Source organism: Silurus meridionalis, chromosome 24 (genome assembly GCF_014805685.1).
Source record: "Silurus meridionalis isolate SWU-2019-XX chromosome 24, ASM1480568v1, whole genome shotgun sequence".
Lineage (NCBI taxonomy): Eukaryota > Metazoa > Chordata > Actinopteri > Siluriformes > Siluridae > Silurus > Silurus meridionalis.
Genome location: NC_060907.1, coordinates 1,943,006 through 1,969,195, shown reverse-complemented (window position 1 = coordinate 1,969,195; position 26,190 = coordinate 1,943,006). Strand labels below are relative to the sequence as shown.

The window sequence follows — 26,190 nt, the reverse complement described above, 5'->3', positions numbered from 1 at the left end:
AAAACTAGGAAAATTATAAGATTAACTAAAGACATTTTATATACTATACAATGTGTTTATTGTATGTAAAAGTGAAGCAGTACAAATGATCATATTTCCTAAATAAGTCCAAGCTGCAGGGTTGCATTATAGCAGTCAGTGAGTCACAGTGATGGGAAGATTGAATCATTTCAGTGACTTGGTTCTTTGAATCTAATTCTTCAAAACAAACAAATCTTTTTAAATCATTTAGTCCATTTCGCTGCTTTAATCATCTTTATAGTGTTTATGGGAGTTATGTGATAAAAGTAAAACGACTTGTATTAGAAGAAATGAAAGATGAACTGCTCAATTGTGCTTCCTTTACATCACCATCACTCTTTAAGGCGACTCATTACTCTGAGTCAAATTCAAGACTCATTTAAAATAAACAAATCGTTTATGAATGACGCATCACTAGTTAGAAATATGGAAGTTGATGAACAGTGAAGTTGAGGGATTGCAATCAGGATGCAGGGAAAAATGGGTGAGTTTAATGATCTGAGTTTCTCTGCAAAGGGCCAGATTGTAAATTCTAGATGAGTGGGTCTGGGCTTCTCCAAAACAACAGGTGTTTTGGGGTGTTTCTGGAATACGCTGGCAAAAGTGGTTCAAGGAAGGACAGCCAGAGTTCTGAAGACCATAAGATCTCAAGCCTTGCTGATAAACATCTGGGGTGATGTTTATTTAATTTCTACACAATTTACGTAATACTTTTCCAAGTCTGTATTACTGCGTTTTGCTCCAGGCAGGTCTGCAAGTTCTTCCAGACTTTCTGAGGCTGCTGCATCGGATATAAAACGCTGATGCTTACATTTACTTGTATCGCACTTGGCAGACACATTTATCCAGAACTTACGACGCAGTTGTACAAGTAAGGGCCTTGCTTAAGGGCCCAGTAGTGGCAGCTTCATGGTGCCAGGATTTATGTTTGGAACTTATGACCTTCTAATCCAAAGTCCAATGCCTTAATCACTGAGCTTCCACTTCCCTGATACTTATCTACATAGCCAAAAACATGCTTCATGATACAGACATTACAAGAAATCAGCATTTATCACTAATTATTATTGAACACAAGCATCATTTAGGTTACAGTGACCAGGACATTTTTTATTACTGAAGACATCACATGCTACATTAACCATATTTAGCTTGAGCTAATTTGTCCTCTCTCTCTCTCTCTCTCTCTCTCTCTCTATATATATATATATATATATATATATATATATATATATATATATATATATATACAGATGCAACCTTGGTTCTATCAGTGGCTCCATTGAAATGTGTTTTAAATCAAAAATTGTCCCTTCAGGAAGCTTTGAAGGTCTGTGTCTGACTTGTCATTACAGCTTGTTGCAATGCTAAGATGTGTACAGGTGTCACGAGGTGCATGGATGGGGCAGGGGAGGGGCAGTGCAGGGTGGGGGTGCAGTGCAGGGGTACGTTAAATGCATAAAAAAACATTTTAATTAACATGGTAAATCCACATCGCTGAGCAGAACTGAAATGTGTGCTTTAAAAACGTGTGCATGACTTGGCCCCGTGTGGCTAAGCAGCGGTACTGCAGCTACAGTTCAACACCGCCCTTCCTGTTGAAGCTGCATTCATTCCGCCATTCTTGTCCAATGTACACAAAGATCTTCCCTCAGAGTGTACAACGGCCCCTCGAGTAGTTTTCAGCTGGAGGTGTCTTTGTAAAAAATAGTATTAGTGTAGATTAACCCGAGTATCAGATCAGTTTATAGACGACGATTTCTTCTTGCTGATTACATGATCATTTAGATATACATGATATGTGTGTATATCAATATCTGATAAACATCCTTAGTGCTTATTAATGACTTATTTTATCTCTGTATACTGTATGCGATTGGGGGTTGGGGTGTTGTTTCACTTCCTTTTTGTCAGGGCAGACAATCACACATTGCGCCAATGTGTTAAAAACGTCCTGTACGCAATACAGTTCATTAGAACTCTCGCTCTTTGAAATGCTATTAACCTCTGGTGGAAATCATTTTGTAAATACTTTTGGTGTAAAAAATATTATTACCGGTGTAGTAATAAAAACATCAGAGGAAATAAATTCCACAAGCATCCAACACAAGCGACTTTGGGTTCATTTAAATATTTATATGAAGTTTTTTTCATTCATTAAAATGTGTAACCCCTAATCCTAACGTTTGCAGAAGTAGAAAGTAAATCAGGAAAAAAATAAAAAGAGGAAGCAAAGGGCACTTCAGCAGCATGTCTGAACCACACACACTTTTTTTAGCCGTAGTTTTGCGGCTGAAACACAAAGCCACAGTAAGAACGCGCATGTGTTTGATGTATTTAAGTATTTAGGTCGAGTGCTGTGGCTACAGTTTCTCCATCCACTGAAATGAAAAAAACAAGAGGTTAAATGTTGCCATAGTAACGTCAAAACTCAATAGCAAACCGCCGTAACTGTAATAACGGTCAGCGATATGTAACGTGCACCCTGCGAGTCTTTTCAAGCACAATATGAAGAGGGAATAATATTTTAGTCTTGAAGTTTATCTTTAATATTATGATTCAGGAGAAATATACAATATTTTTGTAGTGTATATATTATATTATTAATATTACAATATTATTAACATTATTATTTTAACCAATTCATCTTTGTGTTTTTATTCATCTAACAAGGCGGATCAGGTGTGAGGGGGAAAAGGGAAAAGACTGTGTTAGTATTGCAGGAGTATTTCAGCAGCAGAGCAGAGGAAGGCAGATGCAAGGACTGGGGTGTTGTATTGTGGAAGGCCATATGGGTCAATACAGCTGACTCGCAGCATATGGGTTTTATACAGACACAAGGAAGGTTGATACGTATAAAGCTGTCAGGGTGGCGATCATGAAGCAGAAGTAACTTTCTTTATTTACCCAAAACACATACACGAGTCATGAAGAGCCACAAACTAAAAGTATATCCGCTCGGGACGGGTAATCCACAAAGGAAAGAAATATCCAATGGAAACGAAGTCAGGAGCCAAAACCAGCGGGGAAGGCTGGTGGTCGAGGATCCACGGGATCACCAGCATGACCTTCAAGAACCGACAGCCTGTGACTCGAGAACGTGAGTTTATATATTCGTATCCTTGATGAGTCACAGCTGTCGGGAATCAAAGCCGGCCGCGGCAGAGCGAAGGCAGCGTGACAGCTACCAAGGGGGCGTGGCAGGTGGATCCCTGACAAAAGGATACCATTTGGATTTGTAACAAATCCATTTATTTATACATATATTTTTATTTATTTATTTATTTATTTATTTATTTAGTTGGAAAGCAAGAAAATGTGAGTATGTAAAAATGTTTTACCGTAAGAGCACTGCCTAGCTTAGTCTCAGACAAGAAACGAAAAAGGTTTTTGTGTCTTCTTTAGCACTCAGCCGTCTGCAGAGATTGAAGGGTGGAGAACATGAGCAGGTTCTGTTAAAGATCTGTTGAAGAGCTCTCAGATTCTAAACCTGACATACTCACCTGGTAGTCGTGTTCCTCTTTCTGTTTCTTATTTTTCTTATGTCTATTCATAAATAGCCAAATGTTTTGCCACTTTGGGCATTGATATGTCATTTATCAGGGGGGCAAACGTCCACACATCCTTCACTCAGTAGTGCAGATGCTCGTGTTTTAAAAGATTCTGGTAAGTAAAACTTTTTTACCGAAGTTAAAGTAAAGAAGTTTGGGCTCGGACATGTTCTTATGAAAAAAGTAGTCATTATTACTCACAGTTTTAGTGTCACGCTGTAACTGTAACTCACATGATATTAATATTACGGCTGTCCATCAATTAAACATATTTAATCGCAATTAATCTCTCGATTGTTCACTTATCTGTTTCAAATGTACCTTTAATTAATACTTTCCAAATGTTTAATACTCTAATCAACATGGACAAATATTAATGCTTTATGCAAATGTATGTTTATTATTCGTGAAACCGAACTCAACATAGAGCATGAAGACAGAATATCCTTTAAAAGTTTTAAAGTAATGATGGCATTTTAAATCACGTAAATCATCACGACAACAAAGAGAACCTTTCCTATGTTTCCACACGGACAGTTTATAAGGTGATACCGGAGGAACTGTACCTCTAATAGCTTTCATACGGACTACAGAATCAGAGAATGTTTGTTTTCGATGTGATTTGGTTTATTTAAAAGTTTTTTATTTATATATTTATTATGTCTGTGAGGCAAATATTCAGATTCAGGGTGTTATATTTACGTGTCTGTGAAGAGAGGAGAGATGGCAGAGAGCGCCCTCTGTCTGTTTTGTTGGGTTTTGTTGTTATAATGAGTGTGTAAAAATGGTCAAACAGAACTGCGTGCTGCATTAATCATGCGTTAATAAAACCAGTGCAGTTAAAATTAATTTGCATTTTGACAGCCTTAATTCATATATTAATACAAAACAAATTCAACATTTGGTTACCTAATGAATGTATCCAGAATAAGGATCCACCATATAGAACACAAGCAGAGAAAAGATGATGATGATCAGGTGATCAGGAATGTCTCTGTTCTCAGTCATGTTCTCATCACTGACTCCCTCTGTCTCATCGACGTTAACCCCAGACGTCTTACTGCCTTCTGCCTGCTCATTGTGACCTTCAGAATCTAGTCTATAGTGAGAAGAAAAAATTTTGACATTTCACCAAATAGATTAAATCTAAATTAATGAGTCTGTTTTAAAAATGTAAGAAGTAGAAAGTACAAATATTTGTCTAAAAATGTATTCAGTGAAAGTAGAAAGTTGGAAAATAAAACAGTGAAGTAAAATAGATACCAGAAAAATCTTCTTAAGAACAGTAATGAATGACTTCCCTCCTCTGTCATTCATATATACATTTCAATGTGAATGTCACATGTCCAGGACAAGTATTCTCACCTCAGCCAGTAGAGGGCAGCAAGAAGAGCTGTGAGCCCAAACAGTCCGAGACCAACAGCCACATACACAATTACAGAGCCACCTGATTCAATGAATACACAAACACACACACACACACACACACACACACACACACACACACACACACACACACACACACACACCTTACAGATAAATATGATCCGAAACATTTCAGTAAATATAAATAATGCAACGCCTCACCATTTATAGTGATGCACACTGCAGCTGATCTCTCAGAGCCGAGTTTATTCTGAACCTCACAGTAGTACAGTCCACTCTGTAGAGCTCTGTAACTCTGTCCTGATCCTACAGGTGATGTTCCATTCTCCTTAAACCAGGTGTAGATCTCCACAGGTGGGTTACTGTCACTGCTGCAGGTCAGAGTCACTGAACTGTGTTTCATTATTTCACCAGAAGGACTGATGGGTATTGAGATGTTGTTTAGAGGATCTAAGAGATTTTGATATTGCATGAGAGTTTCAAGTATGAATTATATTAAATATGAATCATATTTTAGGCAGATTACTCAGTGCTCTGGATTTACAAATAGATCCAAATTCAATATGTGAAAGCAATTAATAAACTAAACTAAAATAAGAATAAAAACTAATAATCCTTAAGGAAATAATTTTGCCAGAGGCTGCTTCATATTACAAGAAAAATAAATATGAATGAAATTAAATATTATATATATAATACATTGCTTCTTTTCTGCACTGGTTAAATATTACAGCTTTCACTTTTTTATGAAGGAAATATTCCCTTTCCTATAAACCTTCAGCACTTCCTCATTTTTATGTCGTATTTTCATTGAAACGTGTTTTTCATTTTTATTTTCAGAGCCAAGATTATTTTGAACAAAAAAACAGGACCATATGAGTGTGAGCCCAGTAATAGGATGCATTTTAGTTCACCATTTGAACCAAACACCAATGTAGAGAAGATTGTCTGCGTATTAATAAAGGCATTTCCCAGCTTTAGGTTTAATCTAAAAAATATTCGGACCGGGACCTGCCTGTCAGACAAACGCACTCGACCTCGGAAGGCTGGAGATGACGAGGAAGTCCTGCAGCACTCAGTCCAGAGGAACACAAGGTGGTCTTCCTGATACCTGCACACCGTCAACATCCAGAACCCTGGAAGTACATGAGCTTAGCCAGTGCTCGAATTGAGTCTTATGGGGTTCCCAGTCGTTGTGCAATTCATATATTTTTTACTAAAATAATCTTAGGTTTCCCCCTAAATCTATTTTTTACTTGTCATGGGGGGTCCCCCTGATGCCTCATAGGGGGTCCCGGATCCCCCTACCCCCCCTCCTCAACTTGAGCACTAAGCTTAGCGCAAACACACACATAAACACACAAATACAGACCAGACACAATAAAATACAGTGTAATGTTTCTGATCAAACTGCGTTTCTAATGATGTGTATTACAACAACCTACTACAATAATATTTACTGTTATAATGCGTTCTTTAATCCCGACCGCACGTCACACATATTGCGTGCAATAAACAAGCACATGGTGGTTATTCGTATGTTAGCGATACTTCGATGTGATTTGGTTTATTTAAAAGCAGCAACTTTGAGTTTTTTATTTATATATTTATTATGTCTGTGAGGCAAATATTCAGATTCAGGGTGTTATATTTCGGTGTCTGTGAAGAGAAAAGAGATGGCAGAGAGCGCCCCCTGTCTGTTTTGTTGTGTTTTGTTGTTATAATAAATGTGCAAAAATGGTCAAACAGAAATGCGTGCTGCATTAATCATGCGTTAATAAAACCATGGTGGTTATTAATATGTTAGCGATTGTTATTATCAGTGTCGTAGTTGCTGGTTGTTATGACTGGAGTTTTTGTGTATATACACAGCAAAGAGAGAAAATTAGCTCGGAAGTTAATAATAATTATGGAAAATCTTCCACATTCTCCTGGAGACCATGTTACACCTTTTTCCTACTTCTTTGAAAACCCATTCGTCTTTAAAATGTTTTGTATAAATTTATTAAAACTGTAACGTTCGAGTTTATGCAGTTGGTACAGTCAAAAAAAATAAATGAAAAAAGTCATAAACAAGGATTAACAGTTGATCCGATTATAAAGCAGGAATAATTATTTAATAATTAATTCGGAACATTTTATTGTTGCACATGATGGAAAAACCGTTTTAATAAAACAACAAATTCTGCTTCACCTTCAGTTACAAGAAAAACAGCACTTTGGGGGAAATTATAAAAGCATCCATTTAACTATTTGAATAAATTGACTATTTAGTGAGAGTTGTATATAATTTAGCAGTAGCTAATAAATTAATATGTGGAAATGTAATCACTTAATGTTTGAACTTTATACAGGGATTATAATCAGAGAACTTTTAGCCGTTGTTTTGTAAGTGATGCTGTAATACAGGAAACACACACAATACCAGCAAATGAGCAAACAGCAGTTTTAACTGGAACAGTGATGCAGTGAAAAATGATTTGGTAATCATTTAATAGTGAAAAAACTACAGCCGGGTTTTTTATGGAATCTGTAATGAAGGTGAATAAATTTACGTTTACATTTGCGGCATTTAGCAGAAGCCCTCGTCCAGAGCGACGTACAAAAGTGTATAAGAAGTTGGAGAGTCCAGAAGTCCAGATGTTCCCTGTTTTAAATGCCAATCAACTGGATTCAAGTGTGTGAAAACTTCATCCTGTATTTATCGGCTCGTAAAAATGTCACAAAACTCAGAAGGTGGAAGGATTTTATGTCGCTGCTGTAACGCTGCTGTAGATCACTGAATTATCCGCTGCTGTTGCAGGTTCAGTCCTGTGGAGGAGAAGGGAGAGGATTAGAAGATAAAGAAGATGATGATGATGAAGATAATAAATGATCATCAACATCATAAAATATTATATTCTTCATAAAAATACAAATGTCATTGACAGATTTCGTTAAGCATTTTAATCCATGTGGACTTCCATGTGCTTTTGTTTTCCTTAAGGTTTGTCTCCTGCTGTCTCATCGTTAGTTTTGTGTCCTGTGTTTGTATTATTTCATGGACGTCTCCCCGCTGTCTCATTATACGTCTTCATGTATTTATACTCCAATTTTTCCTTTAAGTGTTAAAAATGTAACTCCTTAAATAGAGACTCTAGATTTATTTTATTTACCGATTTATTTTCATTTTTTTATGTTTTTCCCACGTTTGATCTTTTTTTCGTTTCTCGCCCTCTTCATCGTTGTTGCCAATTGCCTGACCATTACCTGTTTCATGTCTCTGATTGTTGCATTTTTCATGTTTCTGATTGTTGTCTGTTTCATGTTTCTGATTGTTGCCTTTTTCATGTTTCTGATTGTTGCCTGTTTCATGTTTCTGATTGTTATCTGTTTTATGTTTCTGATTGTTGCCTGATTGTTGCCTGTTTCATGTTTCTGATTGTTATCTGTTTTATGTTTCTGATTGTTGCCTTTTCATGTTTCTGATTGTTGTCTGTTTTATGTTTCTGATTGTTGCCTTTTTCATGTTTCTGATTGTTGTCTGTTTTATGTTTCTGATTGTTGTCCGTTTCATATTTCTGATTGTTGCCTGATTGTTGCCTGTTTCATGTTTCTGACTGTTGCCTGTTTCACATTTCTTTTTGTTGCCTGATGGTTTGGATTTGTTTGCCTGTTTAAATGAAACGTTCTGCTTCTGCTATAATCACAAATAAATAATTTATTTCTTCTACAATTCAAATTCTATAAAAAAGATTTGCCTAAAAAACTGACACATTCCAAAAGTATATTTGGCATATCATCTAACACAAAAAATAAAATTGGATGGAGCAACAGGATAAAAACGCATTTACCTTTGATTTCTGTATAAAATAAGCAACAAAATAAAATAGAAATGACTTAAAAATGTTGAATGAAGAGATGTGTTCAAGGTGCTACAGGTGATCAGATGTAAAGTAGGGTTAGGGTCTCACCTGTTTGAAGAGGAGAAGTTAACCGTAGCATAATGCAACTCCTCCTCCTGATGACCACGCTTGCGCTGGACATTAGCATAAAGACCCTGATCAGTAGCGCTCTGTGAAGACCCCTCAGCTCTCCTCGGGTGTGGAATACTCGCATACTGAACATCATCACTGGCTGCAGATTGACCAGCATTGTTTTCCTGATGAGTGAAAACAGTAAATAAACACATTCAACTTTCCCATATCAGCTAATAAAATAAAATAAAAAAAATATTGTATTAATTTAATGTATTAATAATTGACGATTTTTTTCATTCTATCCTCTGATCATTTTGTTTCTCTTTTTTTCCTCTCCATCTCTTCCTAGCATTATCAATTCATCAAAAAATCCAACTATAACAATAATTTGCTCTTTCACTCGAACTAAATCTTGTATATTAATGACCGATTAAACCAGATACATGCACAGCTGAATTTTAGAGAATAAAACACACCATTTTCATTGTTATAAAGTTTATATTTTAAGGCACAATTTCAGTGTTAAATATAGAATATCTAAAAATCTACATTCCAACTGTCCACATTTTTGCTTTGCACATCATTGCATTGATATCATGCTGAGACACGGCAGTAAAGAGCACTGAGGGTGGACTCACGGCTGAAATGGGCGCTCTTCTGACCAGCAGAACATCTTCTTTTTCCTGAATGGAACAGACATGAATTACTTGTGAAAACAGATGTGTATTGCTTTATGCTACTGATCACTCAAATGCATATGAGCTCAAGTGGAGGACATTTGAAAATAAAAAAAAGAATGGCTTGAAAGAATGCATTTGAAGGCCATGTTTTACCGACTTAACCATGTGTATATGCTCAGGAGCTTCAGATGGAAGTTCAGGGTGTTGAACACACAGGAAGTTTGTGGTCAGTTTAACCAGTGATCTAAATAAATACACTAACAAGAGAGTGGATACACAGGGGTTAAGATGTTACTGATACTGATGAGCAGGTCCTGAGTTTTAATCCCAACACTGCCAAGCTCCCACTTATGGGCCCCTGAGAAAGGCCCTTAATATTTTAATTAATGGTTCAGAGCACAACAATAATTTGATGAAGAAAATCTCTGGGTGTAGCAGTAGAATCTGAAATCTAATAAACTGTCGATAAAACTAAAGAAAATGATCCACTCAGGCAGTTTTGCTCTGCTTAACATTTTGTTAATGGTCTAAGGTAATAATCCAGTGTGGTGTTTAATCCACAGCACCTCAGACCATTATCATCTCCACACCATGCACTCTTGTGACACCTCGCCTAAACATGGATTATAGTTTTTAAACTAATTTCTGTAACTTACCTCAGAAGCACAATGAGGATAAAAAGCACCAATGCTGCTAGACACAGGTTTATGACTGCAATCAGTGCAGTTTGTGATTTTCTCTGCCTCTCAGTAACAGGTAGAGTTACATTTATTGAATACTGATGTCCAACTTTATTTATACACTTGCACTTGTAGTCTCCACTGTCCTCAATGCTGATCTTAGAGATGGTGTAGGTCTTTTCGTTTCCCACATATTTCAGCCCTTTAAACCAGGTGTAGTTCTCCACAGGTGGGTTTGCATCAGCGCTGCAGGTCAGAGTCACTGAACTTCCCTCCACAATCTCACCAGAGGGACTGATATACACTGAGATGTTCCTTGGACGATCTAAATAGAACATGATGTATTTAGAGGTCAAATGTATCTACTTTGGAGAAAGTTGAAAAATAAAAAATTTTCGTTGTCTGTAATCGGCATCTCATTGTTTTTGAACGAAAACATTGGTGTGAACACATTTTTGTGCCCCATTTTTTTGTGATTATTGTTCCATAGTTCAGGTTACAGTTCAGGATATTGTCAAAATTTTGTGTTTGGTTTTCAAGTTTTTTTTGCATGTAATAAAATATTAGCTGCTCTTGCAAATCTGCTTTCCTTTGTATTACATGACAGAACATGACATACATGTCTTTCTTCTCTAGGAAGGCATGTATGTTTAGAGCCAGTTCCTGGCCATTCATAAAGATTTTTACGTAGTGTTCAGCTGACAAACAGACTGCCATTTCCCATCTTTCCTTCCCTACCAATTCCTTCCTGCATTCCGTTCCTCCTCCTTACAGGACCTACGATATCGATCTGCCTCCCTACAAAGCCGAGGACCTCGCTTTGCCTTCCTGCAGTTGTCCTTGCAACTAAAACATCACTAATGATCACCTGACCTGCATGAGGTCCCTGAGCCTATTAGCATCTCTTCATACACTATATTGTATTTATTATAGCAGTTAACCAACCTGTAGTCATTAAGCAAACTTCATGCTTCAAAATAAACATTACCACACCACTTTTCTTTTTTAAGGCAGTAAAATAGCAGTCTTGCCATGAATTTTTTTGCCAGTTTCAGTTCCTTATTTCAGTTATTTTCTTTATCCTTCCTGTGCTTCTCAACACCTCCCCCAAACTTTTGCCACAAAGCTCTTGAACTAACTATAAATCACACAACCGCATCTCCAGTTCCGTTCCATGCTGCTGACTCTACTGTCGCACCAGGCAATTTTCCTAAATGCATCCATAACAGCAATCAAATGCATCATATCCTCATCATCGTCATCATCATCTGACCAGAACCATAGCATCACTTTTTCTCATAGCTTTTCTGAGAAGTGTTGAAGTCATTCACAGAAAAAAAAAAAACTTTCTGAAAACAAAAACATTCAGGGGATTGATTTCGTCTGGATTTACAAATATAAAAACACACAAATCATTCACTAGTGTCTTGTTAGGATTTAAATACCCATTAACAGTGTAAAACTGGACTTTCGACACTAGGATCTCATTAGTGGTTGACCGATATATCACCGTGGCCGATATATCAGATGATATTTTAGAATTTTTTTATATATATATTTTTCTAAATGGATTATGACACCATATTGTGCATTAGTGCTTCTTCTTTAAAACAAGCCAATCAAATGTGAAGACAGTGTCTGACAGACAATAAAATGACCAATCACCATTCACTTCCTAATATAACGCCATGTTGTTTCACATACATTAACACTCCAGACTGCAGCAAAGTCTTATTTAAACAGTACTAAAAGACGTCAAAACAGTAGCCCAGTGGGAGCTCCGGTGGGGGGAACACATGTGATTATATATGAATTTAAACCAAATCGAAAACATATTTTCCCTCACAAACAATCAAAAATCCTGATTTCTCAGATATGCATATCGTTCTCGGTTATTTTAAAACAACAAATATTCCTTCAGATGTTTATTCAGTAATATCCGCTGTACTTAAATGTCCAGGATATGTTCCAGTCTGATATGATGCTAATTGCTACACGGCTAACCAAGCATGCAGTTATACACCTGGGTTATACTAGCTGTAGAATAAGAAGGGTATTGGTCTTGTTCAAGCCCTGAGGTTGGTAGGACATTTAAAACCTTCAGGTCAGAGAAACACATAACTAACCATTAAGATACCACCAAACCTGAAAGCCAAAGATTAACCTCATCTTCATTTACTATGTGCTTAGTACATCAAACATGTTCGATCTCCCCATGCTGTAGCCATGTACTCACATTTCACACTGAGGTTTTGAGCAGGGGATCGGAGATCTTCATAACCTCTCACAGCACAGCTATAACTTCCTGCGTCACCTGCTTTAGTAGGTTTCAGAATCAGAGTGTTACCGCTGATGTTTTTCCCAATAATCTTGATGTCGTCTTTGTACCAGATGAACGCCGGCGTGTCCGAGGGACTGCAGGTGGTGTCGCACAATAAAACCGTGACATTTCCCTCCACCACCGTTTCAGGAGCCTCCACTCGCAACTCTGGGAGATTCGGAAGCATTCATTAAAAAAAACACAGACATTTATTTCAAAATGAATAATAATTTCAGTGACAAAAAACAAAAGTTAACAAAGATTTAAATACAAAAAAAGAATAAAGCAACACTTTTGTACAGAAAAACTGTATTTAGACACATTTATGTATTTTTGTACCTTAAACATTTCATTAGCAAATCAATTACAACCTACAGCAGTGATCAGTGAATATCACTGATTATATGCAGTAGGAAGTCATGATGTTATTGATTTATAGTAATAATCAGAGAAAACATTGTGCTGAACATTACCTGTGACACGGAGTATTATTCCTGGATAAAAGAGGTAATTTTTATTTCCTTTAACTCTGATGCAGTAATCGTGTTCATCTGATTTGTTCACATCACTCAGTCTGAGGGAGAAGTGATTCTGTTCATCTCCTAAATACTCCACTCTGCCTGAGTAACCTGATTCATTACGCAGATCAGTCGCTTCTACACCCTTAACTGGATCTATTACCCAAAACCTGTTTGTCACTTTAACATATGTTGGATGTGTGTACGTGCCGTTCATAAACACTGTAGATCCTTTTACAGCACAGGGATGTTTGCTGTATTCCACAGTCCATTCAATCCCAAGAGCTCCTGAAAGATGACACATAAAAAGTTAATTAGAGATCATTATCCTGAACCCCATAAAACACATACAGCTTCCTTTCTCTCTTCTGGAATTTCAGGAATAAACAGCAGGTTGTTGTGGTTTACACAAATAATCAATGTGGTGTGAGTTACTGTTACCTCCCTAATGTTTATTATTTACCTATTATATAAACCTGTGTTTTATTTTGCTTTTACACCACAGAAACTATTTTATTTCTTAAAGAAGGATATAGATTAGTGTACAGTCACATTTAAAGCTGGATCAAACACAAAACAGGTTCCTTAATCGGCCGTGTTGAAAGCAAGACAACCGAAAAGGATGCAAGTGTTGGGAAAGAGTATTTAATATGAAGTAAACAGAATTGCCAGCAAAACTGGAAGAGTAAATCAGGCTGTAATCAGGCGATTAGCAACAACAAAACATCGCCATGAACATGAGGAACAGAAATGTGATTCAAACCAGGGACACAATTGAACAGAATTTGAAGAGCTCGGTAATTGGCGAGCTCCTTCACAAATACTCAGCGTGAACTTCTTCAGCAGTTTGAGCTACAGGAGCTCGTCTGTTGGAACAGACCACATGGACCTGCCTTCGCTCCCAACGTGCATCAATGAGCCTCGTCCGCCTACGACCCTGTCGCCGGTTCACCACTGTTCCATCCTTGGAGCACTTTTGATAGATTCTGACCACTGCAGGCCAGGAACATCTCACAAGAGCTGCAGTTTTGGAGATGATCTGATTCAGTAGTCTAGATGACACAAATTCTTGAAATTGCTCAAAACGTTACACCCATTTTTCCTGATAATAACATCAACTTCGTAGACAAAAGGTTCACCTGCTGCCTAATAAATAAATCCACCCACTAACAGGTGCCATGATGAAGAGATCAGTGTTCTTCACTTCACCACCCGCTATGTCCTACTGCAAACAGAATCCCTGACTTATAAGCGTAAACTCCTCTGTCCTGAAGAAATCTGAAAAAGCAACGTTCTACCACCAAGTCCATGTTTATGAACTGCCACTATAGATGCAATAATGCATAAGAAGTAGGACATTAAAATAAAGCTGCACTTCCATCACACACTGATCAATCACATGGAAATAACAAGGTAGAACCTTATATACATTTATGGCTCATGATAAGTAAAAAATGACTTACCAAGAGTCATCAGTGGAGAGAAGATGAGCAGTTGAAATGTGAGTATCATCCTCAAAAAAAGAAATAAATATGGGGTTCAAATAAACTGAAATGTCCTGGAGTTCTCATGAAGCGGGCAAACTCACGTCGGTTCTTCCTTCAGAAGGCAAGAACTTTTTAGATCACTCGTCACAAAATTATGTAAATGTACAGATTTGCGGAAGAACGGAATCATTTCTGAGAACTAAACACGTTGGAGGATGTCTCATTTGTAAAAACAGCAATAACCATGACATAAACATTTCACATACACTCTTCCTCTTTTTAGCTGATTAAAGAAAATGGAATTGAAGTTTTGGAGGATTTCAAGGTTGTACCTGTTCACGTTAGCGTTCCTGCGTCACAATAAATCCAGCTCACTCTTACACAAAGTAATAATTATTAATCAGCATAATTAATCCTGATCATTGGTTTTGTACTGTGAGGGTACAGTGGTACTGAGTGCTCTTGGAACACAATTTCCTCTTTTTTATTCTCGCTGCAAGCGACTGAAGCTTTACGCAACTTGTCTAAGCAACGATCTGGAAAGTGTTAATAAATGTAGTCATTTCTCAGAGAACTAGTCAAAATGTGTACAGCGTATAATTATTCATACACATCAAACAGCCCACGCACACTGGGAAACAAACAGCAGTTAATTGTTGGTTAACGAACTTTCTCTTCTGCACAAATGTCCACTGTTTTTATAGAGGATTCTCAAAATTGCAAAATCGAGGCATTTCCACATCTGACCAAGATCCAGCTGATGTTCTAATTTAGGCAAGAATGCACATGCAGAACCGTTTTTTTTTTAAATATTCGTGGGAATCAAGACAAAGATGATCAGCCGATCAACAAGTAGAAAACCAGAAACAAAAATCCAGTATAACAAATAACATGTTATGGCTTGATGAACTGAGTTTGAGTTAAAATCTCTTAATTAATTATTACAACCAATGAACTTGTAATACAGCACAGGTATGTGTAATCAGTATGCAGATGACTGTACTGCTTGGTGGCTATGGTTGGTTGGAAGGGGATGGTATCCTAGAAAATGCCATGAATTTACTCAATTCTTGATTATTTTCTCAGAAAATGCAAGGTTGGACCTGTGGAGAAGTTTGTCTATGAGCAGTTTTAATTTAAAAGCTTGTTGTGGTGTGTCAATGCTGAACAGGTGTATGGTTTATTATTCCTCCAGGACTAGCTGAAGGTAATAAACTGCTGGGAGGGTTCTGAAAAAGGGGGCCATGATGTGGCTATTTAAACCATGATGTGAGTATTGGTAGGTCTTTTAGATATTCTAGTATATTAATTTATTATTTAGATATTTACTACTATTATTTATTATTTATTATTATAATTACCCCACCCCATGTGTTTTTTTATTTATTTATTTATTTATTTATTTATTTATTTATTTATTTATTTATTTATTTATTTATTTTTATTTTGTTATGTTGCAGGCTGATACTACATTTGTTTAAATTGACTTTATTCCTCTCTTTAACCCCTTAGCCTTCAGCATCACGCAAACGCTTGCAATATCCCATTGTTTGCAAGTGTTAATGTTTAATCTACATTCAGTACCCGATAATGACACATTAAAACATTGAAGATTTCCAAGAGCACAGTGTACTCCAAAATATTCTAATAAAAGAAGTGTGGCACAACCAGGACTTTTTCAAGAGCTGGTCACCCAGCCAAACTGGGCAATTAGGGGAGAAGGGCCTTAGTAGGAGAGGTAAACAAGAACCCGATGATCACTCTGACTGAGCTCTGGAGATCCTGCATGGAGATGGGACAAAGTTCCAAAATGACATGATCAATACAGCCCTCCTCTGATCTGGGCTTTATAGCAGCGTGCCTAGATGGAAAACTTTCCTTGGTGCAAAACCCATGGAAGCCTGCTAAAGGACTCTCAGACTGTGGGGAACAAGATTCTCTGGTCTAATGAAACCAAGATTGTACTGTCAGGCTTCATTTCTAAGTTTATTTCTGGAGGAAACTACCTTCAAAGGATTTGCCATGAAGAATGGCACAAAATCACCCAATTCAGAGCTTCTTGCATCATGTCCAAAAGACTCGAAGCTGTAATTGATGCCAAAGGGCTTTAACCAAGTATTGAGTGAAGGGTCTGAATCTTATGTACGTAATATTTCATTTGTTTATTTTATTTGTCTTTTTTTTATTTTATATCACAGGACAATGTCTTTTTGCACACTGACAAGCACAATCACAGGGCACACCAGCCTTCATAAGTCAGTGTGCAAAGACATCGCCCTGTGTGCATCGGGAGCAGTGCAGCTGGTGATGTTCTGACCACATGCGTTACCACGTCTGCGATTTTATTTTGGATAGCGAAGAGCAAACATGAAATTTAGCTTGAAACTGGGCAAATCTGCTACAGAGACGTTTGGACCACGATTCTGCAAGCTTACGGCGATGCTGCAACGAGTCGCTTCAGGTGTTTAAAGTGGCAAGCGCACTTCAATAGAGGAAAACATCACTGGAAGACGACAAGAGATAATGAACACAAGCTCAACTCCTGAAAATGTAGAAACCGGTCAGCTACTTGTGCATGATGATCATCAGAGAACAATTCACAACAATGCTGCCATTGTCGGTGTGTCATACAGAACAGTCCAGACCGACCCTGAGATGTATCATTCTTTTTTACAGTGGAAGAGCCTATTATCTCCATGACCAAAAAAGGCGAGGTAGCTTCACAGCTCGACCAAGTGCACCACGTCCCCAGGGGCCCACACTGTCAATAGTGAGTTTAGCTGCCAGGTTTTAAGGCATCTGAGAGAGGACATTCAGCAAAAGAGACAGAGCTAGAACAGGTTCTATTGAACAGATGGCTATCCCTGCCTGTCCTGATCTTGATCCTGATCCTGATCTTGACCCTGACCTCTGTTTCGCTCTGCCGCCCCCTGGGCTCTGGACTTTTTTTTGGTTTGGATTTTGCTCTGCCCCTTATTGCTCAGTTTGCCATGCCTGATATTTGGACTGTTTTTGGTTTTTTGTTCCTCCTACATGGCTCTGTCTGTCTTCTCCCAGATTTGGAAGTTTGTCGGTCTGTGTTTTTCCTTCCTTTTTCTTTCATTAAAGACTGTTATTCTTAAACTCTCTGCTCGTATCCTGCATTCGGCTCCTCCTCTCAGTCTCACTCTCTGACAGGATAATCAGTCACGAGTTTCTGACAATCTGAGGACAGCACTCAGTGTCCATGCCTGTATGATGGTGTTTCTCAGCCTGTTCACCCTGCAGCAGGCTCCAGGGCAGATCCTGGTCTTTCTCTGGGTGTCGTTGTCTTATTTTGCTTTATATGATGCTCATGTGGACCACATTTTACTGTATGTGTTAGCAGCATCAAAACACGGCTACATTAAATGACTGTTATTTTGCTTAAAGTCCGACAAAAAACTCACAAAAACGTCATAAATGTTTCACTATTTATTATTTTGTCAGCCATCATCATCATCATCATCATCATACACTTTTCATATATAAACATACTGTATATTCCATAATGGGGTCCCTTTTACAGTACGTAAATTAATATATTCCAAAAGTAACTGTGTGTTTTAAGTAACGGCTACTGCAAGTGTGTAATAAACATCATCAGGTTTCCGGCCTGCAGGGTCGAGAGCTGCATACATTTCGTCTTTAGCCCTCAGCCCAACGTTCTGCAGAGAGGAGGCGAAGAACATGAGAAAGTTCTGCTGAAGATCTTTACAGTAAGAGTTTATTATGAACAAAGCAGCCACCTGATGGACAGGTCTGTATTAACTCACCTGATAGTAACCTTCATCTGGATTATTCTTCTGTCTCCTCCATCTGCTCACACAAAATCAAATATTTCTCCATCATAAACATCTTCAGAGGAAATAATGCAGAAGATTTATCAGCAAAGTTATTCTCACCTCAGCCAGAAGAGTACAGAGAGAAGAGCTGCAAGTGCCAAAAGTCCGAGTCCAACAGCCACAAACACAATTACAGAGCCATCTGATGGTGTGTACACACACACACACACACACACACACACACACACACACACACACACACACACTTCTAATTTCTATATATTTTCATTTAACTGTACATCAACCCTGTTAACCTGCTGTTATTACCTTCTCTGAATGCACCATGTGAACAAGTAGTTCACATACCTCACCGTAGAGGTTTTCTGTTTAGGGACATGAGAGTTAGAGACGAGTGCCACCTGCTGGACCGGATAGGAGGTACATTGGTAGAGAAATTGTTTTGTTTTGTTTTTGTTTCCGCACCGTCACTGAATCCACCTCCGAGATTCACCACTGTTTCTAGTTTATTGATCCTGGCTGTTTAACTCTCTATTTGTTGTTGTTGTTTTTATGATTTTTTATGATTATTATATGCGGGAAAATAAACTAAAACAAAAACTAGAACGGGTTTTGTTTACGTCCTTTTTCTTCCAAATATCTTAACAAAAACACCATTTATTACTCCCCCATTCCATAAAATTAAAAATGAGATGTCAATCAGTGTCAATCCTCTGTTTGTATGCAAATAAACTTTCTTTAGGCTTCTCCCATCAGGGGGCGCCACAGCGGATCATCCGCATGTTTTTATGCTGGATGCCCTTCCTAACGCAACCCTCCCCATTTATCCGGGCTTGGGACCGGCACTAAGAGTGGCTGGGGTTGGTTCCCTGACCGGGGATCGAACCCGGGCCGCAGCGGTGAGAGCGCCTCATCCTAACCACTAGACCACCAGGGGACCTTCTGTTTGTATGCAAATGTTTTTATTAAATATATTTTTAAATGCATTAATAATGAATTTGTACCAAGTATAATGTTGATATTACTTTGGCATTAATGTTCAAATGCCCATGTGGTAATGCACACACACACACACACACACACACACACACTGTATAATAACTGAAATTGGAAATCTATGTACTCACATTTCACACTGAGGTTTTGAGCAGGGGATCGGAGATCTTCATAACCTCTCACAGCACAGCTATAACTTCCTGCGTCACCTGCTTTAGTAGGTTTCAGAATCAGAGTGTTACCGCTGATGTTTTTCCCAATAATCTTGATGTCGTCTTTGTACCAGATGAACGCCGGCGTGTCCGAGGGACTGCAGGTGGTGTCGCACATTAAAACCGTGACATTTCCCTCCACCACCGTTTCAGGAGCCTCCACTCGCAACTCTGGGAGATTTGGAAGCATTCATTAAAAAAACACAGACATTTATTTCAAAATTAATAATAATTTCAGTGACAAAAACAAAAGTTACAAAGATTTAAATACAAAAAAAGAATAAAGCAACACTTTTGTACAGAAAAACTGTATTTAGACACATTTATGTATTTTTGTACCTTAAACATTTCATTAGCAAATCAATTACAACCTACAGCAGTGATCAGTGAATATCACTGATTATATGCAGTAGGAAGTCATGATGTTATTGATTTATAGTAATAATCAGAGAAAACATTGTGCTGAACATTACCTGTGACACGGAGTATTATTCCTGGATGATAGAGGTAATTTTTATTTCCTTTAACTCTGATGCAGTACTCGTGTTCATCTGATTTCTTCACATCACTCAGTCTGAGGGAGAAGTGATTCTGTTCATCTCCTAAATACTCCACTCTGCCTGAGTAACCTGATTCATTACGCAGATCAGTCGGCTCTTTATACTTAACTGGATTTTTTACCCAAAACCTGTTATTCACTGTAACATTTGTTGGATGTGTGTACGTGGCCTCCATAACCACTGTAGATCCTTTTACAGCACAGAGATGTTTGCTGTATTTCACACTCCATTGATTCCCAAGAGCTCCTGAAAGATGACACATAAAAAAGTTGATGAGAGATCATTATCCTGAGCCCCATAAAACACTTTAAATTAAAAAAAAATTCTTTCTCTCTTCTGGAATTTCACTAAAAACTGTGGTGTGAGTTACTGTTACCGCCCCAATCTTTATTATTTACCTATTATATAAACCTAAATGTTTTATTTTGCTTTCACACTACGGAAACTATTTTATTTCTTAAAGACTGATATCGTTTTTTTTAGTGTACAGTCACATTTAATGCTGGATCAAACACAAAACAGGTTCCTTTTATCGGCCGTGTTGTGTGGTGAAAGCAAGATAACTGAAAAGAATGCAAGTGTTGGGAAAGTGTATTTAATATGAAGTAAACAGGCAGAAAAATCTAATCTAATCCAAATCAATGAACATGAGAATCAGAAATCTGATCCAAACCTGGGACACCATGAAACAGAATTTGAACAGCTTGAATTTGAACAGCTTGGTAAAGCTCTGATACAGTCGTCTAGACGTCACAATGTCTCAAAATCGCCCAAAACCTTACACTCGCCCATTTTTCCTGCTTCTAACATCAACTTTGAGAAGAAATGTTCACCTGCTGCCTAATAAATAAATCCACCCACTAACAGTTATCATAATGAAGATCATCAGTGTTAATCACTTTACCACTAAATATATATATATATATATATATATATATATATATATATATATATATATATATATATATATATATATATATATATATATATATGGCAATGAAAGGAACAACACATGAAGACAGGAACCATTGACAAGGAGGTTTAGATATTACATTAATAAAAATAAAAGGCATGTGAGACGTGAATGTTTGTTATATGAGCGGATTTTCGCTTTGTAGCAGCACCCGCTATGCCCTACCGCAAACAGAATCCCTGACTTATAAGCATAAACTCCTCTGTCCTAAAGAAATCTGAAAAAGCAACATTCCACCACCAAGTCCCTGTTTATGAGCTGCCACTATAGACACAATAATGTGTAAGAAGTAGGACATTAAAATAAAGCTGCACTTCCATCACACCTACTGATCAATCACATGGAAAAAACAAGGTAGACCCTTAAATACACTTCTGGCTCATGATAAGTAAATAATGTAATATAAAATGACCAGCACTGACTTACCAACAATCATCAGTGGAGAGAAGATGAGCAGTTGAAATGTGTTGAGAATCATCTTCAAATGAAGCAGGCAATCTCACATCGGTTCTTTCTTCAGAAGTCAAGAACCACGACATAAACATTTCACATACACTCTTCCTCTTTTTAGCTGATTAAAGAAAATGGAAATGACAGAAATGGATTTCGAGGTTGTACCTGTTCACGTTAGCGTTCCTGCGTCACTGTCCTGATCATTGGTTTTGTACTGTGAGGGTACAGTGGTACTGAGTGCTTGTGGAACACAATTTCCTCTTTTTTATTCTCGCTGCAAGCGACTGAAGCTTTACGCAACTTGTTTAAGCAACGATCTGGAAAGTGTTAATAAATGTAGTAATTTCTCAGAGAACTAGTCAAAATGTGTACAGCGTATAATTATTCATACACATCAAACAGCCCACGCACACTGGGAAACAAACAGCAGTTAATTGTTGGTTAACGAACTTTCTCTTCTGCACAAATGTCCACTGTTTTTATAGAGGATTCTCAAAATTGCAAAATCGAGGCATTTCCACTTCTGACCAATGATTCAGCTGATGTTCTAATTTAGGAAAGAATGCAAATAGAGAACCGTTTTTTAGGATACATTTACTTCAAGCTTTTTGATGGGGCATAGTACAAGCAGAACACAGGGTGTGCCATGAGGTTTTTAGAACAAGGGGGTCTAATCAGGTGAACAAGATTGGACCTGTGGAGAAGTTAATCTATTAGCAGTTTTAATGTAAAAGCTTGTTATGGTGTGTCAATGCTGAACAGGTGCATGGTTTAATATTCCAGGACTAGCTAAAGGTAATAAACTGCTGGGAGGGTCCTGGAAAAGGCGGCCATGACGTGTCCATTTAAACTATGATGTGAGTGTTGGTATAGATAGATATTCTAGTCAACTATAATTTCTTGGTCGTGCATTCAGACGACCCCCTCATGTTTTTATTTTTATTTTTTATTTTGTTCTGTTGCAGCCTGAAACAAGTCAAATCAAGTTTATTTCTATTGCGCTTTTCACAGCAGACATTGTCTCAAAGCAGCTTTACAGAATTTAACAGTGAAGGTGAAGGGTGTGTATTTATCCCTGATGAGCAGCCGTGGCGACTGTGGTAAAAGAAAAACTCCTTTAGATGTAATGAGGAAGAAACCTTGAGAGGAACCAGACTCAAAAGGGGAACCCATCCTCATTTGGGTGACATCAAGAGTTTGATCATAAATCTTTCAACAATACAGAACACTGGAGAGTGAGAACTAACATGAGCACTGGAGTATAAGATTATAAGTGATGTTCTTTCTGCAGTCTTATACAGTCATTATGGTTATAAAACTAGAAGCTACTGAGCTCAACATTTGTGATCATCACAGATCCAGCATCAGCTTCTCCATGCCAGAGCCTTTAAACACTCCAGGAGGTCCAATGTCAAAACTCCACACATGTAGTGGGATCCAAATGGCACTGGTACGTCTCTAGATGGTTCAGGATGTTTGCAAATTTGGCATCTACTTCTTCAAAGGTCCATAATCTTCATAAGGTGGGACGTGACTGGAGCTGGCCAAACCTCAGGATGCCTCGGGATGGGGAGAGAAAGAGAAGCAGTGGAGTGAAATTAGCGTAGCTGCTGTTCATGATATTAACAGCACAAGATGATAATGTGATGTGATCAGATGACCACATGCTTTACCGCATCTGTGATTTTATTTTGGCTAGCAAGCGAAGAGCAAACATGAAATTTAGCTTAAAACTGGGCAAATCTGCCACAGAGATGTTTGGACCACGATTCTGCAAGCTTACGGCGATGCTGCAACGAGTCGCTTCAGGTGTTTTAAGTGGAAAGCGCACTTCAATAGAGGACAAACATCACTGGAAGATGACAAGAGATAATGAACACGAGCTCAACTCCTGAAAATGTAGAACCGGTCGGCAGAGAACAATCCACAACAATGCTGCCATTGTCAGTGTGTCATACAGAACGGTCCAGACCGACCCTAAGATGAAGCATCCTTTTTTACAGTGGAAGAGCCTATCATCTCCATGACCAAAAAAGGCGAGGTAGCTTCACAGCTCGCCCAAGTGCACCACGTCCCCAGGGGCCACACTGTCAATAGTGAGTTTAGCTGACAGGTTTTAAGGCATCTGAGAGAGGACATTCAGCAAAAGAGACAGAGCTAGAACAGGTTCTATTGAACAGATGGCTATCCCTGCCTGTCCTGATCTTGATCCTGATCCTGATCTTGACCCTGACCTCTGTTCTGCTCTGCCCCACACACTTTCATACCCAATGTTAACATTTAACATAATGAATAAAATCAAAAATATATATACAATTAACAGTCTAGCATCCACATCTGACTACATTTTATTAGCCTTAATTAATAAATAACATTCAGGGTGGTACAAAAAAAGCAGTCATGAAAATGGAGAAGGCAAAAGCATTTGAATAGCTTTGTTTTTTTTAAGTTCTGTAAATGAGTCTTTTATGAACAGTTCATGGCGCATGGCATTTACGCTGTTTGCGTAGCGAACTTCTCTGGACGATCTATTTTAAGCTGCATTTCAGCAACAGCGCCCTCTATGGTCACAACATATGAAGGCAATAACACCGCCTTCAGAGGGACCGCCTCCTTGCAACCTGCGTCTATATTTCAAACACATATGAGGATGGCAGAAACCTTCGACTGGTGCCAGATTGTCTTCAAGGCAGCGTTTTTCCCCTGTTTAATTTAACTCTCTGTTACCAAGTTGTTTCCGCCTGACTATTCTGTCCTCGGGCTTCCCGACCGCACCTGGTTTCCCGACTCTCCCCTCAGCATTAAAGATTCCAGCTCGGCTCTGCTCGTGCTCAACGCGCTCCGAGTTCCTGGCTCGGGATCCTCATGCTTGTTTGTTTGTATTTATATATGTTTTTTTATTATTTTTATTAATCTATTTTCCAAATATTGAAAAAGACACCGTACACATTTCTGGAACATCATAAAAGAATATAAATGAAATAAATAATCAGCACTGGTTTACCAAGAATCATCAGCTGAGACAAAATAGGAAGCAGGAATGTGAGGATGAGGCCTCCTTGAAGAAAAGTGTAATAAATAAATAAATATATCGACAGATTGCAGCAACTCACGGCGGTTCTTGCCAGCAAGTTTTTCGATCAGTTTTTACGAGAGCATGCGAACATCTCAAAATCAAAACGTAAATTCTAATCCTTCATTAGAACTTGCCTGTTGGAGGAGGTCTCATCCCAGACCACAATGAGAGCTGGCACAGAAAAGTTTCTCTTTCTTTTTTCAGCTGATTAAAGAAAATCTAATTTTAAGATCATTGTGCAACATCAGTATATAAAATATAACCGTAAAGCGCAAACTTCTACCATTAGGGGTCGCCACAGCGGATCATCCGTCTCAATACCACCCTGTCCTCCACATCTGCCTCCTTCAAACCGAACACCTGCATGTCTTCCCTCACCACATCCATAAACCTCCTCCTTGGCCTTCCTTTTCTCCTCTGGTGTTTCTACTGTAGCAGTGCTGATCATTGTGTTTCTCAGTCATGAATCATGTAATCACTAAACTAAAATAGCATTAGACAAGGTTTTGAGAAGGAAAATAAAGTCACAGGCAGGATACACATGGTCAGAAGGGATGTGTGTGGGGGTTCCCCTGGTGGTCAAAAGTAAGAGTAAAATGGTAAGGAAGTAAGAGAAATAAGATGGTTCTTTTTTGTTGTTTTTTTTTGGCCTGCTCTCAGGTGGTTTTACCGCAATGACCTCTACTTTGCTTTTCCTCATTCACAGTTCTTGAAGTCTTATTTGATAAGGATCGTTTTTGACACATAATTGGCACCAGAAAGCCCAAAATTTTGCCATGGTAACTTTTTGATCAGGCACTGCTGATCATATTTGATCATTTTACTGCAAAGTTTGCGCAGTTCTTTTGCATAAAAACACGACTTTGAAAAGGATTCCGGGCGAAATTCGGTTCTACTTCATTTCACTGAAATCTAAAGCTTCTCGTAAGGAAGGAACGAGATCCAGCACACTGCAAGGAAATGTCAGAGAGAAGATAGCATGGCTGCTTTTTTATTAATATTTTTCATGTTGAACAGCAGATGGCAGTGCAGAAATACATCTGCTAAAATCAGTCAGATGTGTAAAAGAGGAAATTCCAGGATACTATATGGATAATATTGCAAATATCCACATTTCCAACCAAACATCTTGGAGAGTCAAGAGAGAGAGCAGGAGAGAGAGAGAAAGAGAGAGAGAGAGAGACAAACAGACAGAAACGGGCACAGACAGACAAACAGACAGACAGACAGACAGACAGACAGACAGACAGACAGAAAGAGGCACAGACAGACAAATAGACAGAATTCAGACAGAAAGACTGACAGACAGATAGACAGACAGACAGACAGACAGACAGACAGAGGCACAGACAGACAAATAGACAGAAGTCAGACAGAAAGACAGACAGACAGACAGACAGACAGACAGACAGACAGACAGACAGACAGAAACAGGCACAGACAGACAGACGATTAGTTAGTTAGATAGATAGATAGATAGATAGATAGATAGATAGA

The 26,190-nt window shown here is 38.2% G+C and overlaps 2 protein-coding genes across 4 annotated transcripts; both read right to left on the bottom strand.

Moving 5' to 3' along the window:
• Positions 1-7,053: 7,053 nt before the first annotated feature.
• Positions 7,054-14,828, bottom strand: LOC124378387 (B-cell receptor CD22-like). The gene is made up of 7 exons (XM_046838053.1): positions 14,579-14,828; positions 13,071-13,403; positions 12,514-12,765; positions 10,254-10,602; positions 9,556-9,600; positions 8,912-9,099; positions 7,054-7,769 (listed from the first exon to the last, which is right to left on the bottom strand). Exons 1-7 carry the CDS (start codon positions 14,625-14,627, stop codon positions 7,735-7,737), a joined length of 1,251 nt encoding a protein of 416 aa, XP_046694009.1. The 5' UTR covers positions 14,628-14,828; the 3' UTR covers positions 7,054-7,734.
• Positions 14,829-18,075: 3,247 nt separating this feature from the next.
• Positions 18,076-21,878, bottom strand: LOC124378417. 3 transcript variants are annotated; one of them, XM_046838115.1, is made up of 7 exons: positions 21,783-21,878; positions 21,591-21,678; positions 20,105-20,437; positions 19,551-19,802; positions 18,526-18,607; positions 18,397-18,439; positions 18,076-18,288 (listed from the first exon to the last, which is right to left on the bottom strand). In XM_046838115.1, exons 2-7 carry the CDS (start codon positions 21,640-21,642, stop codon positions 18,187-18,189), a joined length of 864 nt encoding a protein of 287 aa, XP_046694071.1. In that variant the 5' UTR covers positions 21,643-21,678; positions 21,783-21,878; the 3' UTR covers positions 18,076-18,186. The 3 variants fall into 3 exon arrangements, with proteins under 3 accessions (XP_046694071.1, XP_046694070.1, XP_046694072.1); XM_046838114.1 differs by having other exon boundaries at positions 21,591-21,875; XM_046838116.1 differs by lacking the exon at positions 21,591-21,678 and having other exon boundaries at positions 18,077-18,288; positions 21,783-21,852.
• Positions 21,879-26,190: the final 4,312 nt, after the last annotated feature.

Excerpts from the sequence above, each read along its gene's own strand:
- LOC124378417 (XM_046838115.1), bottom strand. The coding sequence starts at position 21,642 with ATGATTCTCAACACATTTCAACTGCTCATCTTCTCTCCACTGATGATT. Across the intron at positions 19,803-20,104 it reads AATAATACTCCGTGTCACAG|AGTTGCGAGTGGAGGCTCCT; the intron begins GTAATGTTCAGC and ends CAAATCTCCCAG. Across the intron at positions 18,440-18,525 it reads TCTGTACTCTTCTGGCTGAG|ATGGAGGAGACAGAAGAATA; the intron begins GTGAGAATAACT and ends TTGTGTGAGCAG.
- LOC124378387 (XM_046838053.1), bottom strand. The coding sequence starts at position 14,627 with ATGATACTCACATTTCAACTGCTCATCTTCTCTCCACTGATGACTCTT. Across the intron at positions 10,603-12,513 it reads TCAAAACCTCAGTGTGAAAT|ATCGTCCAAGGAACATCTCA; the intron begins GTGAGTACATGG and ends TGTTCTATTTAG. Across the intron at positions 9,100-9,555 it reads GAAGAGCGCCCATTTCAGCC|GAAAACAATGCTGGTCAATC; the intron begins GTGAGTCCACCC and ends TTCACTCATCAG.